General features: G+C 36.8%; 1 protein-coding gene across 4 annotated transcripts in view; it reads left to right on the top strand.

Moving 5' to 3' along the window:
* The first annotated feature begins 2,275 nt into the window (after positions 1-2,275).
* Positions 2,276-14,419, top strand: part of LOC143648466 (protein TFG) — a 31,338-nt gene continuing 19,194 nt past the window's right edge. The window contains exons 1-3 of one of the 4 annotated variants that reach the window (XM_077118583.1): positions 2,276-2,629; positions 6,880-7,106; positions 10,538-10,621. In XM_077118583.1, coding sequence (XP_076974698.1) covers positions 6,923-7,106; positions 10,538-10,621 — 268 coding nt within the window. In that variant the 5' untranslated portion in view covers positions 2,276-2,629; positions 6,880-6,922. The remainder of the gene's footprint in view (positions 2,630-6,879; positions 7,107-10,537; positions 10,622-14,419) is intronic. The other 3 variants (XM_077118580.1, XM_077118581.1, XM_077118579.1) reach the window with 3 other exon arrangements.

Genomic DNA, 14,419 nt, shown 5'->3' with positions numbered 1-14,419 from the left:
TTCTAACCTAATTGGGACAATATATCAAAATCAAATAATAATTATGTATACTTCTGTATTAGTTAGGGTTCTTTAGAGAAACAGAATCAATAGGGAACACTTGCAAATATAAAATTTATAAAAGTGTCTCACATGACCACAGGAACGCAGAGTCCAAAATCCGCAGGGCAGGCTGTGAAGCTGATGATTCAATGGAGGGGCTGGACGAACTCCACAGGAGAGGCTCACCAGCCGAGACAGAAGAGCCTGTCTCTTCTGAATCCTCCTTAGAAGGCTTCCAGTGATCAGATTAAGCATTACTCATTGCAGAAGACACTCCCCTCTGGCTGATTACAAATGTAACCAGCTGTGGATGCAGCTGATGTGATCATGATTTAATTCTATGAAATGTCCTCATCGCAACAGATAGGCCAGCACTTGCCCAACAGACAAACAGGTACAACCACTTGGCTAAGTTGACACATGAACCTAACCATGACAACTTCCCAATACATGATCTCATATGACATATAAATACAACTCAGATATTCCAGACATCATGCCAATCACAATACTGTAAAACTATATCCAGGTGAACAGCATGATGCAGAACCCATAATAAAGCCCTTCATTAAAAACTTTAAAATACACATTTCTGAGTAATCCTTGGGAAATGCTTTAATGTTGCACAGATGTCCTTTTTGTCCTGTGTAACCTGAACCTTCAATTGGCTCCAAAATGCTATTTTACTCTCCTGTAGCTCACTTCTGTCTGGGTAGTTCCTTCTTCTGCTTTGACCTACCAAATAACAACAACCCTATTCCCTCAATTTCCATGGTGGTAAATGGGAGCAGGTTTTTAACATTAAATGAGACTTTACTAATGGTTTGGGCATGAAGCACAAAGGAATTACAACACAGAGGATCTGAAACTGTTTTCAAAGTCCACAAACCCCAGTCCCTCTACAAAGCCACCCTATGGATGCCTCTCTTCCTAGCTTCAGCTGGCCATAGTTTGGTAGAGGACAGCTTATATCTCCTCAGTGCGAGGACTCTTGAGTCAGTATCCTGGTCCTAGGAGTCTAAAGAAATTTTTCCTTCTCATTCCATGCCAAGGTTCATATCTTTATCACCCACCCCATAGTGTGACCTCTTATTAGGAAGATTGACAGTGGTAGAATTCATTCCTTTCAGGTAGTTTACCTCTGCTCATTAGGTGTGGTTTTACCTAATCCCAGACTATCCCCCAAAATATCAAAAACTCCCCCAAAATATCAAAAAATTATAGGACAGCAGAACATTTCTACAAATGCAGACTGTCCAATTTTTAAAAACAAGCAATGAAGAAGTCTCTGGAGAAAATCAGGAACTTTTTGATGCCACCTGCAATTGTGCAACTGTCAGAGAGCAATACTCAAAATCGTGTTGAAATACACGAACACTCAGAGGTAAAAAGCATTCTAAACTTACACGTTTCACTCAAACAGAATTTTCAGACATAACTTCAAAGAGATCAAAATATTTACAGTACTAAAAGAACTAACTTTCACCCTGAGGCACCTGAATTTACTTTACCTCAGGTCCTTCAGGAATATCCACGGGACAGGATTAAGTTGGAAATGCTTTAAGTATTTGCTTAGTTTCACCTTAGAAGGCAACGCAGTTCGTAACTTTTAAAATAGCATGTCCCTTCCTAAAATAGCAGGGCCCTATCCTCACGGTTACCACTTGACCCGAAACACTTAGGATTCAATATGAGACAAGTACCTTGTCTTAAGCAAAACAAATGCTTAAAGTGAAGAAGGGGATGTGGACACGCTCAAATGTCATACTCCAAAAAGACTTCAGGAAACCATAGAGAGTCTTTATCTCCTAGCACTTCATTTATAGTTTTGTCCTGTCTTGTAAACGTTGTTGGTCTACTCTGTTGAATTGTAAACTCCTTGCTCACAAACTGATTCATCTATAAACCAATACATGGCAAAGAGTAGGCGCCCAGTAAGAATGAATGAATGGATGCGTGGAATGAACGCGGGAAAAAGGTTAGTTTTTTCGAGATGTGACTACGAGCACCACAATGGTCAAAAGAACAAAAACAGCCAAATTTGGAAAAATTTCAGCTGGCTGTTTAAAAAAAGTCCAGAACTGCAACTGCCGTACCGCCCAGGGAGAAGAACCGGAAAAGACTTGATTTGAGGAAAACCGGAAGTGCCTGGTCACGCCCCGCGCATGCGTGCCTCCGTTCTGTTCACACTTCCAACCCTCTAAGTCACCCAGTGAGAAGATAGTGACCCTTAGGCAGACGCGACCACGGTTGTATCCAGCCCCACGCCCACGCCTTTGCGCATGCGTCCTAGAACGCTGGCACTGAGGCGGGGCGAGAGGGCAGATTTTTTCTTGTCCCGCCCTCTTATTCCCCCACCTGCCACGTACTGCGCCCAAGCTCGCGCTAGGCTTTTTGGGTCTGTGTGATTGGCCCCGTCCGCGCGAGAGAGCGAGCGAGCGAGGTGCGGCGGCGGCCGAGAGCAGCCGTGCCGGTCGTGACCGAATTCTGACGCCTCGGAGCCTGGCAGCAGGGGCAGGGGCAGCCTCGCTCTGACGCTGCCAGCGAAGACCCGCGGGAAGGCGAAGGCAGCGGCCTCAGCAACCCGGTATGGTCGCCGGAGATGGGGGCGAGGAGGCGTTGGGAAGGCCTCTTTCGAACCTCCTGGTGCCGGGCGGGTGGGGCCAGAGGGGCCTTGGGGGCCTTGGGAAGGGGGTTGTGGTAGGGGGAGGGGCCAGGGTAGAGAGGAGGAGGCCAGGCGAAGCCTAGTGTTGGGGGAGGGGAAGGTGCAGAAAGAAAGGGGTCCGCGGCCGGGTGGCAGGGTGGGCGGACTGTGCGGGGTCGGGGTGGTGTTTGGGGCCGCAAGTGCCCTGACACCGGTTCCGCCGGAATGCAGGGGGCCTGGGTTCTTGAGAGAGAGGACAGGGAGTTTGGGAGGCCTGGGGTGGGTCGCGCGTCTTTCCAGATACGCTTGGAAGGGTGAAAATAATGGAAAAGAGTGTCTATAGGAATACATGGGTTACGGTCACTTACGAGGAACTTCTTCCCTTGGCTGTGTCAGCTCTTTTAATCACGCGCCGTCTGGAGGCCCAATTTGTAGTCATGAGAGCTAACTTTTAAGAGTTGACTGTTTGCAAGGCATTATTCTAGGAATTTTAGATACATTATATATGTGTGTGTGTGTGTGTGTGTGTGTGTGTATATATATATATATATATATTTTTTTTTTTTTTTTGTATGGGCAGACACCGGGAATCGAACCCAGATCTGCGGTATGGCAGGCGAGAACGCTGACACTGGGCTACTGTGGCCCTTCCAGTGCAAGATGTCATTTAACCATCACAAGGATCTTTCCACAAATAGTATTATTTTCCTTTAGAATATAAGTGAAGCTTAGGGAAGGACTTGCCTGAGGTCACTCAGCTATAACTGGGAATCTTACCATCTTGCTACATTGCTTTTGGTTGAGCAAGATTTGGTGCCTCTTTCATTCTTTGGAATAATCAGAGTTTGAGTGTGCTTAGGATATCTAGAGGAAAAGTGCTATTCTCCAGAGGTGCCAGGCAGCTGCCTCTAAATTTGAGCAGGGCCCTACCCTCAGTGTTAATGCAGCAGGTTTGGCCACTGTACATATGTGCTGGTTCTGGAAGTGGGTTTTTTATCATGTCACTTCATTTTCCAGTGCCAAGATACGTGTTCCTGCTCAAGGATTTTATAAGTCAGTGGTCATCTCAATTCTGGACTTCAGAGAGGGTAGGGAAGGGACAGGATTGGAGAAGAGAATGCTGTAAGGATCTCATCAGCAGCCTTGGGAGCTAGTTATTTTTACCAACCTTTTGTTGTTTATACTAGTACTTAAGTTAGAGGAAAAAAAGAACCAGAATTCTGTTAACATCAAGAAATGTGGGATGTTATTTACCATCGAAGGGAAAATTTTGTGGCATACTCAGTTTGTGACACTTTTGTACTTCTGGTTAGGTGATGACTGCGTGACTGGGGGCAGCCTTGGGAAAAAAAGCCCTGGTACCTAGCGGCCATAGGCAATTTACAATCAGTGGGAAACACAAAGTAATAAGTGAATTTGCGGGCAAACATGGCAGATAAAAATGTATGTAGTGACTCAGATTTTTAGATCCATTGGAAATGAACCATTCCCTCACAATCAAAGTGACATATTACCAGTTATATTGCATGTTGGAATTTTCTCTTCATTAGGAATATGTGTGATGTGGAGTCACTTCTGGCTATATAAGGAAGGTACAATGTGAAGGTTCATCTTTTGTGCAGGGAAGAAAAACAAATATTTAAATACCTGCTGGGTATTAGGCACTATTCCAAGTGCTGCTGGGAATAGATAATATCATCTTACTGAAGCTAAGCACTGCTCCCTGTCTACGTTAATACTGGTTTACATGTCCTTTGGTTAGGAGAAGTTAGCATATATATTGTTTGAAAGATATTTATTATGCTCAGGCAGTCAGTAAGTACAAACAATACCCTTTTTTTTTAGTTGAAGTAATTTTATTTCATGGTACGTAGTAGATATTCAGTAAATATTTCCTGAATGAAGAGGGCAGGTTTGGCTAGCAGGTGAATGGAGGCTTTAGTCGATCACAGTCTTTATAAAAAGTCCTGCTGGAGAAGTGGCAGATAAAAAGCTAATTGTATTCTTATTTTGCATTAAGACAAGCATAGCATCCAGATCGTGAAACACAATCCACTCTGTTTTACATGAATCTTAAGAGTGTTGTATTCAAGTGAATCCTCCATTTTAAGATGGTTATTAATAAAATGTGACCTGCCCAGAGGAAGGAGAACTGGAGATTGAGGAATCTAAAGACAAGACATTCATTTAAGGAGTAGTTAGTTGGAAGGACATGGCATTTATATGAAAAATATTAATGGAGGATTCATGAAAACTTTCTTGAGTCTTTCAAGAGTTGAGGTGGGGAAGTGGATGCTTTCTCAGAAAAAGAATAATTGCAGAGAAGTTCGAAAACCAAGTATGAGGTTAATGAAGTAACAAATTTGAGAGCATAGAAAGCTGCTAGTAGTAAACCATGAGGTTGAAACCGGAATGTGCAAGTAGAAGGTTTTCAGGCACCTTAAACAGCCTAAGCGAGATCATTTGGTTTGGGCAGGAGAAGGCAAAAGTTGATGCTAAGAAATGCTCAGTACTTATAGATGTGTTCAAGAAATTTTGCTCTTGAAAAGAAAAGATATTAACCCATTATTTGCTCTTAAACTTATTCACTATTGTACACTAAACATGTAAATTACTAGAGATCTTAGATTTATTTTGTATTTAGGATTAAGTTTAAATTTAGGAATTTGGAAGTTAGTCATTTCAAGTAAGATAAAAGTCATTACAGAATAATGACACTGAACAACCTGAAATAAGATTAAAGCAGAATTCCAGAAGGGAAAATTCTACAGCACATTAGTATTTGGTGGCCAGTTTTCTGACACTGGTTTATATATTTCTTAAAATAGGCATTCTAATCAGACACACCCTCTCAGGTGTTTTGGGCAGGCAGCAGGGAATGAGGCTGTGTGTATGTAGCACCATAGGGGACAGTCTTTTTAGAGAGCTCAGGAGGATATCACGCCATTATTGTCCTTTCACCTCAAGTTCCCCAATAGGAAGATTAGCGAAAATGGTCATGAGGCCTTATTTTAGATAGAACAATTTGAGGCTCTATTTTAGTGTTCACACATGCTTTTCTTATCAAGATGAAGCATTTACGTTTCAAACTAATAGAGTTTTGAAGCCAGAATTTCTTCCTTCATTAAACAACTTTTGCATACTTAGCATGTGCAAGGCACTTTTCTTAACTGTAGGAATACAGCAAACAAAAGTGTTCACTTTCCTTTAGTGGGAAAAGTAATAAAAAATAAATATTTAACATAATTTCTGGTGGTTATATGCTTTACAGAAAAGTAAAGCAAGCTAAGAAGATAGTGATAGGAAAGCCATTTTAGATTGATAGTCAGGGAAGACCTCTTAGAAAGTTGACATTTGAGCAGGGATTTAAATCATATGACTGGTATGAAAAGGAATCAAGACAACAAGAAGAGAAAAGTAAGTGCAGAACCTTGAGTTGAGAAAGAACTGAAATTATGGGTAGAGCAGGGTGAGTGAAGGGAGAGGAAGAATATGAGATTAAACCTTTAGTCAGGGGCTAGAGGCCAGATCTTATATGTAATGGCTTTTTCTTAAGAGTGAGATCAGACCCCTCTGGAAGTTTTTAAGCATAGTTATATAAGGCTTTACTTAACAGGTTAACTTTTTTATTTGCTGAGAAGAGATTTGAAAGGTGTAAAGATAAAAAGCAGGCAGACCAGTTAGGAAATTTTTGCAACAATGTAAGCAATATGTTATGTGTTTTGAACCAAGTTGATAACAGGGAAGTGAAGTCAAGTGACTGGAGTCAGAGATATTTTAAAGGTAGTGGCAACCACATTTGTTGGTGTTTTGAATGTGAGGTACGAGAAGAAAAGAAAACTTGAGCAACTGGAAGGAAGGATTTGCCATTATCTGAGATGGGGGATGTTTTAGGAGAAGCAGGTTATGTGGAGAAGTTTTGTTTTTTAGACATGTTAAGTTGAAAATTTAAGTGGTGATGTTAAGTATGCAGCTAGATATGTGAGTAAAATAATGGGCATAAAGAATAATAAAAATTATTATCTGTATACTGTAATAAAGTCATTAGACCATTTTAACATGAATATGTTAACATTGGGATAGTGAGCCTGTTTGAAGGCCAGATTTTCTTTAGTTGTAATCGTAGTTCTGTTTTTTAACTTTCGAGATATGTTTTGTAGTTGTTTTTAATCATTGAAACTATTTTCCTTCAGTCTTTATCTAGAGTCGTATACTTAGAGCATCCTGGAGTCCACCATGAATGGACAGTTGGATCTAAGTGGGAAGCTAATTATCAAAGCTCAACTTGGGGAAGATATTCGGCGAATTCCCATTCATAATGAAGATATTACTTATGATGAATTAGTGCTAATGATGCAACGAGTTTTCAGAGGAAAACTTCTGAGTAATGATGAAGTTACAATAAAGTATAAAGATGAAGGTAAGAGTGTTTTTAAAGGTAGTTTTCAAGTCTTTGTATGGTATGTGTTTGTTTTTCTTAGTTTTTATTCAGTTCCCTTCCATGGAAATGCGTCTCTTTCTTTTTTTTAAAGGAATGTCTGTGTTGTTGTTATAATTCTTGTGTAAGTTAAAAGTAGGTAAGTGATTTATTATTAGATGGGAATTTTAAGTGATAGAATGCTTTCACATACATTTTTAGAAGGATTTTTTCTCCTGTTGATTTATTCCTGGCTTTCTTTTTGCTTTTAAAACAAAATTTCTATTTGTATTTTCCAGAGTTAGAGGGATATCAATAAGAATTGTATGAAAAAGGATTTCATGGTCAAATAAGTATGGGGGAAGCTGGTTTAAACAAAGACAAATGTAATTCTTTATTGCAGAGATTTTCAGAGCATGTAATATGCTGATGTACATTGTTGGGTTATAATGTACTCACATGACCACAAGACCATTTTTATTGAGCTGTTTTACATGATAAATATTTCACCAAACACCCAGTAGAATTGTCTTTACTATATTTACTTCCTATTCTTTAGCCTGCTTTTTTTGTTAACATGTCTACTGAAATAGCTCATTAGGTGGTTTTCACTATCTTTCTTATTGCTGAATTTATGTCTAAACTATTTCTTCTTGATCCAAATATAAAGTACCAAGTACTTTGCCCCATGTCTTCCTTATTGAAATACTGTTATCTCTTAATACCTGACATAGTGCTGTCCCGGTTTCTGTATCACTATAAGCTACTTCTGTGTCTCCCTGAGTGTTGCCTTAAAGTAATGCCAGCTGCTGTAATCAGAATCTTATAATCAAGGTGGTTTAACATTCAAGAAATAATTTAGGGATCCAGGTGATGGAAGCTCTGTTATTTTCATTATATGGCTTATAAGTTCTTGTTGGCCATGACATCCAGCAGGCAGGTGGATGAAATGTAATAGAATTGGAGGATCACATGGGAGATTTTACTTGCTAGACCTCAAAGTGGTATGTATTATTTCTGCCCAGATCACATTGGCTAGACCCCAGATCCCAGTCACATGGCTCTGCTGAGATGTGAGTGGGTTGGGAAATGTAGTCCCTGACTGGGCAGCTATGTTCCAGCAACTTACACTGGGATAAAGGAGCATACATCACTGGTGGTCTGCTAAGCTGGCTATTTTGGAATGTATGATTTAAGAGCACCGACAACTAATTTTGGAGAATTGCCCATGTAAGGAATAATAAAGAACAATTTTCTTTATGTTCTCTTTCTTAATAATCTCATTTATTTGCACAACATTTACTTTTACCACTTTGACTTCCAAGTGTGTGTCTTAATTTGATCTTTCTTGGCTTAACAGCTTAAATTTATAAACTGTCTTTTTTTTTACCTGAGATATTTTATTCTACCTTAAACTTAGCATGTCTTCACTGACCTCACTATTTAACTGGCTTTCTCTTAACTCCTTTTTTTGTTGTTATTTAGGCAAATGTCTTCAAACTTTTTCTCTGAAGGACCAGATAGTAAATAGTTTAGCTTTGTGGGCCACATGCAGTCTCTGTCTTATGTTCTTCTTCTTTTTCTTTTTTAGTAGCCTTTAAAAAAGTAAAACCATTTCTTAGTTCACAGTCCTATAAAAACAGCAGTTTGTCTAAAGTTGCAGTTTGCCCACCCCTAGTTTAGAGTATCCTCATTGTTGAAACTTTCAATTCACTTCTGCATTTAGTTATCATGTTTATTTTTTCATGGTGTGTTTTAAGTGTCTAAATAATACAGATTGTGTTCGATTGCACCTTGGGCACTAGGGTTGAAGTGATGGTTCCTGCCATCAGAGAGAGATTTGCTTCTGTTTGTGGGGTTCAGGAAAGAAAAAACATAGTTAGAGAAAGTTTCATTCTTTTATATATATGTATAAATATATATACTTAAAAATGTATTTGAGTAGAATCTCTGAAAGTTGAATGTTAAACATGCATGTTACAAGAAGTGGGTGTAGCCATAAAGAACCGAAAACAATGATAAAACCCTCAGTTATGGATTTTATGGCCATCTTTGTTCAAAATAAATCTACTTAATCAGTGTTCTAGTTTGCTAGCTGTTGTAATGCAATATGCCAGAAACAGAATGGCTTTTAAAAAGGAGAATTTAATAAGTTGCTAGTTTACAGTTCTAAGGCTGAGAAAATGTCCCAGTTAGAACAAGTCTATAGAAATGTCCAATTTAAGGCATCCAGGGAAAGATACTTTGGTTCAAGAAGGCCAATGAGGTTCAACATTTCTCTCTCAGCTGGAAGGGCACATGGCGAACATGATGGTGTCTCCTGGTTTTCTCATGGCCCTACCAAAAGGGACTCTCTCCAAAATGTTTGCTGTTTTAAAGGATTCTTGTAAGCAACTCCACCTTCAATGGATGGAGGCACACCTCCATGGAAATCATCTAATCAGAAGTTACCACCCACAGTTGGTTGGGTCACATGTCCATGGGTATAATCAAAATGCTCCCACCCAGCAATATTGAATGAGGATTAAAGGACATGGCTTTTCTGGGGTCCACCATAGATTCAAACCAGTACAATCAGTGTTGAAATTGGTATGGCGGAGCCATCCTGGAACAGCCTCTCAACTTTCCCTGGACCTAACTCTTCCTCCTAGACAAAATTCCTCCCCTCCATCCTGCTGTCTCAGTGAAGAAACCTTGCAGAGGCCCCTAACTACTAACTAAGGAGTGCCTTGCTAGTGACTGCTTTTCTGTTCAATTTTTAAAACTTGCAGTTAATCAGCTAATTATATTATTCTTTACCCCTGAGATCTGGGGGATTTCAGAGGCTTAAATTTGCACTGTTGTGTTTTTTAATATTTTTCTGGAGAGTTGACAGTTTTCATCTTAATATCAAAATGTTTCAGCAACCTAAAAGAGTCTATTGTCCATCCATTCGTTGAAACAATTATGCAGCTACCTCTGTTTTGCAATCCTTTTTTAGTGTTAAATGTCGCTTTTCCTCCATTCTTGTCAATGGTGTTTTACTCTACTTACTGAAATATGAACTTTGAATTATTACATTTACTATTGATAATAAAGTTCTTTTTTGTACTTAAATAGAAAGTTTTCAATCTAAACTAGTAATTTCTGTATTTCTACCATAAATCTTTTGGTGTCCAGCAAAAGGTCATTTCATACATTAACTTTATTTATGATTTTAGCCTCTCTCATAATGATGTGATAAATACCTTCCCATAAGAATAGTAAGCAAAATAAATTTAATATTTTTTGAACAATACATCTTTCCTACATGATCCTTTAGTGTAAGTTTAAGATTTTTATGGAAGATTCTTATGCTCTGCAGTCTTCATTTTGGATTTTAATTTTACATGTGCCTTAGTTTACTACTGATGCAAATTTGTAACTCATTTCTTTTTTTTTTTTTTAAATTTCAGATGGAGATCTTATCACAATTTTTGATAGTTCTGACCTTTCTTTTGCAATTCAGTGTAGTAGGATACTGAAACTGACATTGTTTGGTAAGTGGTAAGCCTTCTAATAAATTTACTTTTTTATTCATTGTGTTTTTATATATTAAAAACTTTTTGGATTTTTTTCCTCTTAAAGGCTCAGAGTTAAGTGATAACTTAATTCAAAAGAGTGCTTAAGTTAATTTGCATTAAAGGAATGCTTTTAACTTGTTGGAAGTTTCTGGCTGTATATATTTTAAGGAAATGATAGAAGTTTAGTGCAGTAAGAACTGAGTGTGTTGTGACTTTTGTTTTTGAAATCAGACAGATATTTCTGATAGTGTTGTTGATTAGTTTGGCCACATTAGATTTTTTGAATAGTTGAGGCTTAATTATATTCACTTTTTGGAAGAGGAATAGCAAGTAGGCAAGTTTTAAATGCCACATCTTCTCAGTTATCCTAATAGTAATGTATACCATTATTTTAAGATGTTTCAGGGTTAGAAATAATCATAAAGTTAAAGCTACTTTTATTAAGCTAAATTTTTGAAGAATTTATGATTATCTTCATCTGTATTATACTATGCTTTTGCTTATTCTCAAGGCTTAACATATTTCATACGCCTGATACTTTACACGTTAGTTTCAAGAGATACTTAATGATTAGAAAACAGTTCCGATAAAAACACAAATTTAAGACTGATTTAATTCTTTATATTTTGTTTACATTTAAATTTAATACATTTGTATGGCAGGACTCTTACAGGACCAGATAATTAAAAGTGGTTATAAAGTGGAAGTGATAATGTAGTTATGTAAAAAATAAAATGTGGACTTTTTTCTGGATGTTTTATTGTTTTGTATTTTATTTTTTTAAATTATGTTGCACTGAACCTTAGAGTTCCATGAAACCCTTTTTCGAACTCTGCAAAGAATTATGATCACAGCCTTTTGATTTAATTTGTGTCTATTTCATTTCCATCTAGAAAAGATGAGTATGAATCAGATTTAAAAATTGTAATAAATGAAAGCTGTTTAAGATTTTTCTTAAACATTTTCTACAATATTGAATCTTTTAATCATTAGTATTAGCTGGCTATGAGACAGATTAGAGAACTTGAAAACCCTCTCTTCAAAAACATTGAGTACCTTGCTAGATAAATTATTACAAGTATATATATTTTATTTATATAACTGAACTTGCTCAATTAAGGGAAATATTAAGAGGCAAAAAAAAAATAGAACTAAAAACCAGAGCCAAAAACACTGAAAGCTGAGACCTGAGTACTTTTGGAAGTGATGGTTGCCTAATTTAGGGACCTGACATTTAGTGTCTATATGGTATACATTTTAGGTCTGGAACTTTTAGAGGGCTATAATCTGAAGACTATTTTAGAAAAAAATCCATTGATCTAGGGAAAAGTTGAGGAAATTTGATTGTCATACCCTGAGTTGTCAGGCATTTGGGATCATACCCTGGACTGTCAGGGCTTTGGGACATTCACTTAAGGATTCATAACCATGGTCCTTAGGTAGGTTGAGTTTAAGTTTAAACTATCTGCATAGTTCAGAAATTCTCAAGTCCAGATATTAACTTAAAAAAATAACAGAATCAAAGGCACAGTCTCTCAGGGAGGGATCTATTCTCAATCCAGGTCACATAGGTTTCTCAGACAAAATCCTGTTGTTGAACTTTGAGTTCAAAACTATGATACATGCAGTAATGGATATAACAAATAGCAGGATTAGATTGTCAAAAATTTCAGTTAATAGAATTGAGTATAATTCGGTTGAAATCTGTTAAAGATAGAAAAGGAAGAATAAGAGCAAGACGCTATGAATAAAAACAAACAGATTTGTAAAAGAACTTATGGAAACTTTTGGAAATGAAAAATATAATCTTTAAATCTAAATACTCATTTCATAGGTTAAACAACAAATTAGTCATAGATTAGGTTCTATAAAGAAAATTGGTTAAATGGAAGACAGTCCAAAGAAATTACAGAATAGAGCACAGAAACAGAGAGGTGGAGAAAATGAAAGAGATGTTAGAGAAAATTCAGCTCTTCCATGAAGAGGAGAAAATAGGGGAGTCAGAATATTTGTAAATGAAATGGCTGAAGATTTTTTCAGAATTGTATTAAAGATACCTAAACCCTCAGATCAGGAAGCACAGTGAGTCCAGAACAGGGTGAGTAATTAAATGAATAGTAGACATGTTGTTATGAAATTGGAGAATACATAAGGCAAAGAGATAATCTTAAAAGTAGCCACAGAGAATAAGAATAATACTGACCATCTCCAGAAAACTAACATCTTCAATCTTGTAAGACAAAAAAACTGGAAAAATAGCATTCTAGAGTCTGCTAAACTAGTATTTAAGAATGAGGAGAAATAAAAACATTTTCAGAGACTGTGAATTTACCACTCATGAGCCCGTTGAAAGTATTTTTGTGTTTGTTTGGGCAGGCACCGGGAATCAAACCCGGGTCTCCGGCATGGCAAATGAGAACTCTGCCACTGAGCCACCATGGCCTGCCCTGAAAAAATTTTTAATAGTAGTTTATCAGCTACAAGGAAATTGAGTCCAGAGGAAGGTGAAAGATATTAGAAGCTATATGAGGGAAAAAACAGGTTAATGAATTTAAATGTAAATGAGCATCGTTAATTAAAACAATAATAGTTTCAGGATTCTAAAAACAAGTTGAGACAAAAATACCAAGCAATAATTATTTGTAAGATACAGGAGAAGGTGATAGGAGTTAAAGTATTTTAAGTATTTGTATTTTGTGGAGGAGGATAGTAATTAAGTTCTATTAATCTTATTCTCTGTGGCTACTTTTAAGATTATCTCTTTGCCTTATGTATTCTCCAATTTCATAACAACATGTCTACTGTTCATTTAATTAAGTATATGTATCTAAAGTATTGAGGTGGTTATTAAAGATTAGAAATATAACCAGTAGAGCAGGCAAAAAGGAAACAAAGCATATCCATTTAGTTCACTGGAAGGTGGGAATGAAAGAAAAGAAGTGGAAAGAAAACTTGATAAATAGAAAGTGTAAAATAGTAATCAAATAATAATCACAATACATGTAAACTGATTAAAATTACAGTTAAAAGTCAAAATCTCTTACTGGAATTAAAAATAAACAAAATCCTGTTACTATTACTTATAAGAGACATACCTAAAGATTATTTTGCAAAGTTTGAAGGTAGAGGACTAGAAAAAGAAATGCCAAACTAATGAACTCAAAGCTAGTTATTAATGTTAACAGAATAGACTATAAGTAAAAATTGATTAATAAGTCACTTCGTAATGATGAAAGACTAGTTCACTAGTAATACAAAGCAATTATGAACACGTGCATCATACCTTTAAAATATATAAAGGAAAAAGGAGAAATCAACAAATTCACAATCGTGAGAGAGCTTTAAACACTGTTCTCTCAGAAGCGGATAGATAAAGCAAACTCAAAATTAGTAAGGCTAGAGAAGATTTGAACAAGTCAGAAAACAGGCTTGATCTTACATGTTTAACACTCAGAAAGGAATACAATTTTTTTTTTTAACACACATGGACTTTTGTAGGCATTGACCATAGTTTTCCACAAATCTTAATAAATATAGAAGAGAAATCATATTCTCTGACATCATTAGAAACTATTGAAAAAAAACAGGCTCCCATATTTGACAACAAAAATAGGCTTTTAAATAATAACATAAGTAAAAAAGAATCATAATGAGAATAATTAGAAATGATGTTTAATGACTGCTCCATACAAAAGTTGAGAGTGAGATAAAATTGTTCTTGGAGGAACAATTATAGCTTTAAATACTTATACCAATAAATTGAACTGGAAACTC

Source organism: Tamandua tetradactyla, chromosome 10 (assembly GCF_023851605.1).
Source record: "Tamandua tetradactyla isolate mTamTet1 chromosome 10, mTamTet1.pri, whole genome shotgun sequence".
Classification (NCBI taxonomy): domain Eukaryota; kingdom Metazoa; phylum Chordata; class Mammalia; order Pilosa; family Myrmecophagidae; genus Tamandua; species Tamandua tetradactyla.
The sequence above is the reverse complement of the archived record's forward strand: the minus strand, read 5'-3'. Positions and strand labels throughout refer to the sequence as shown.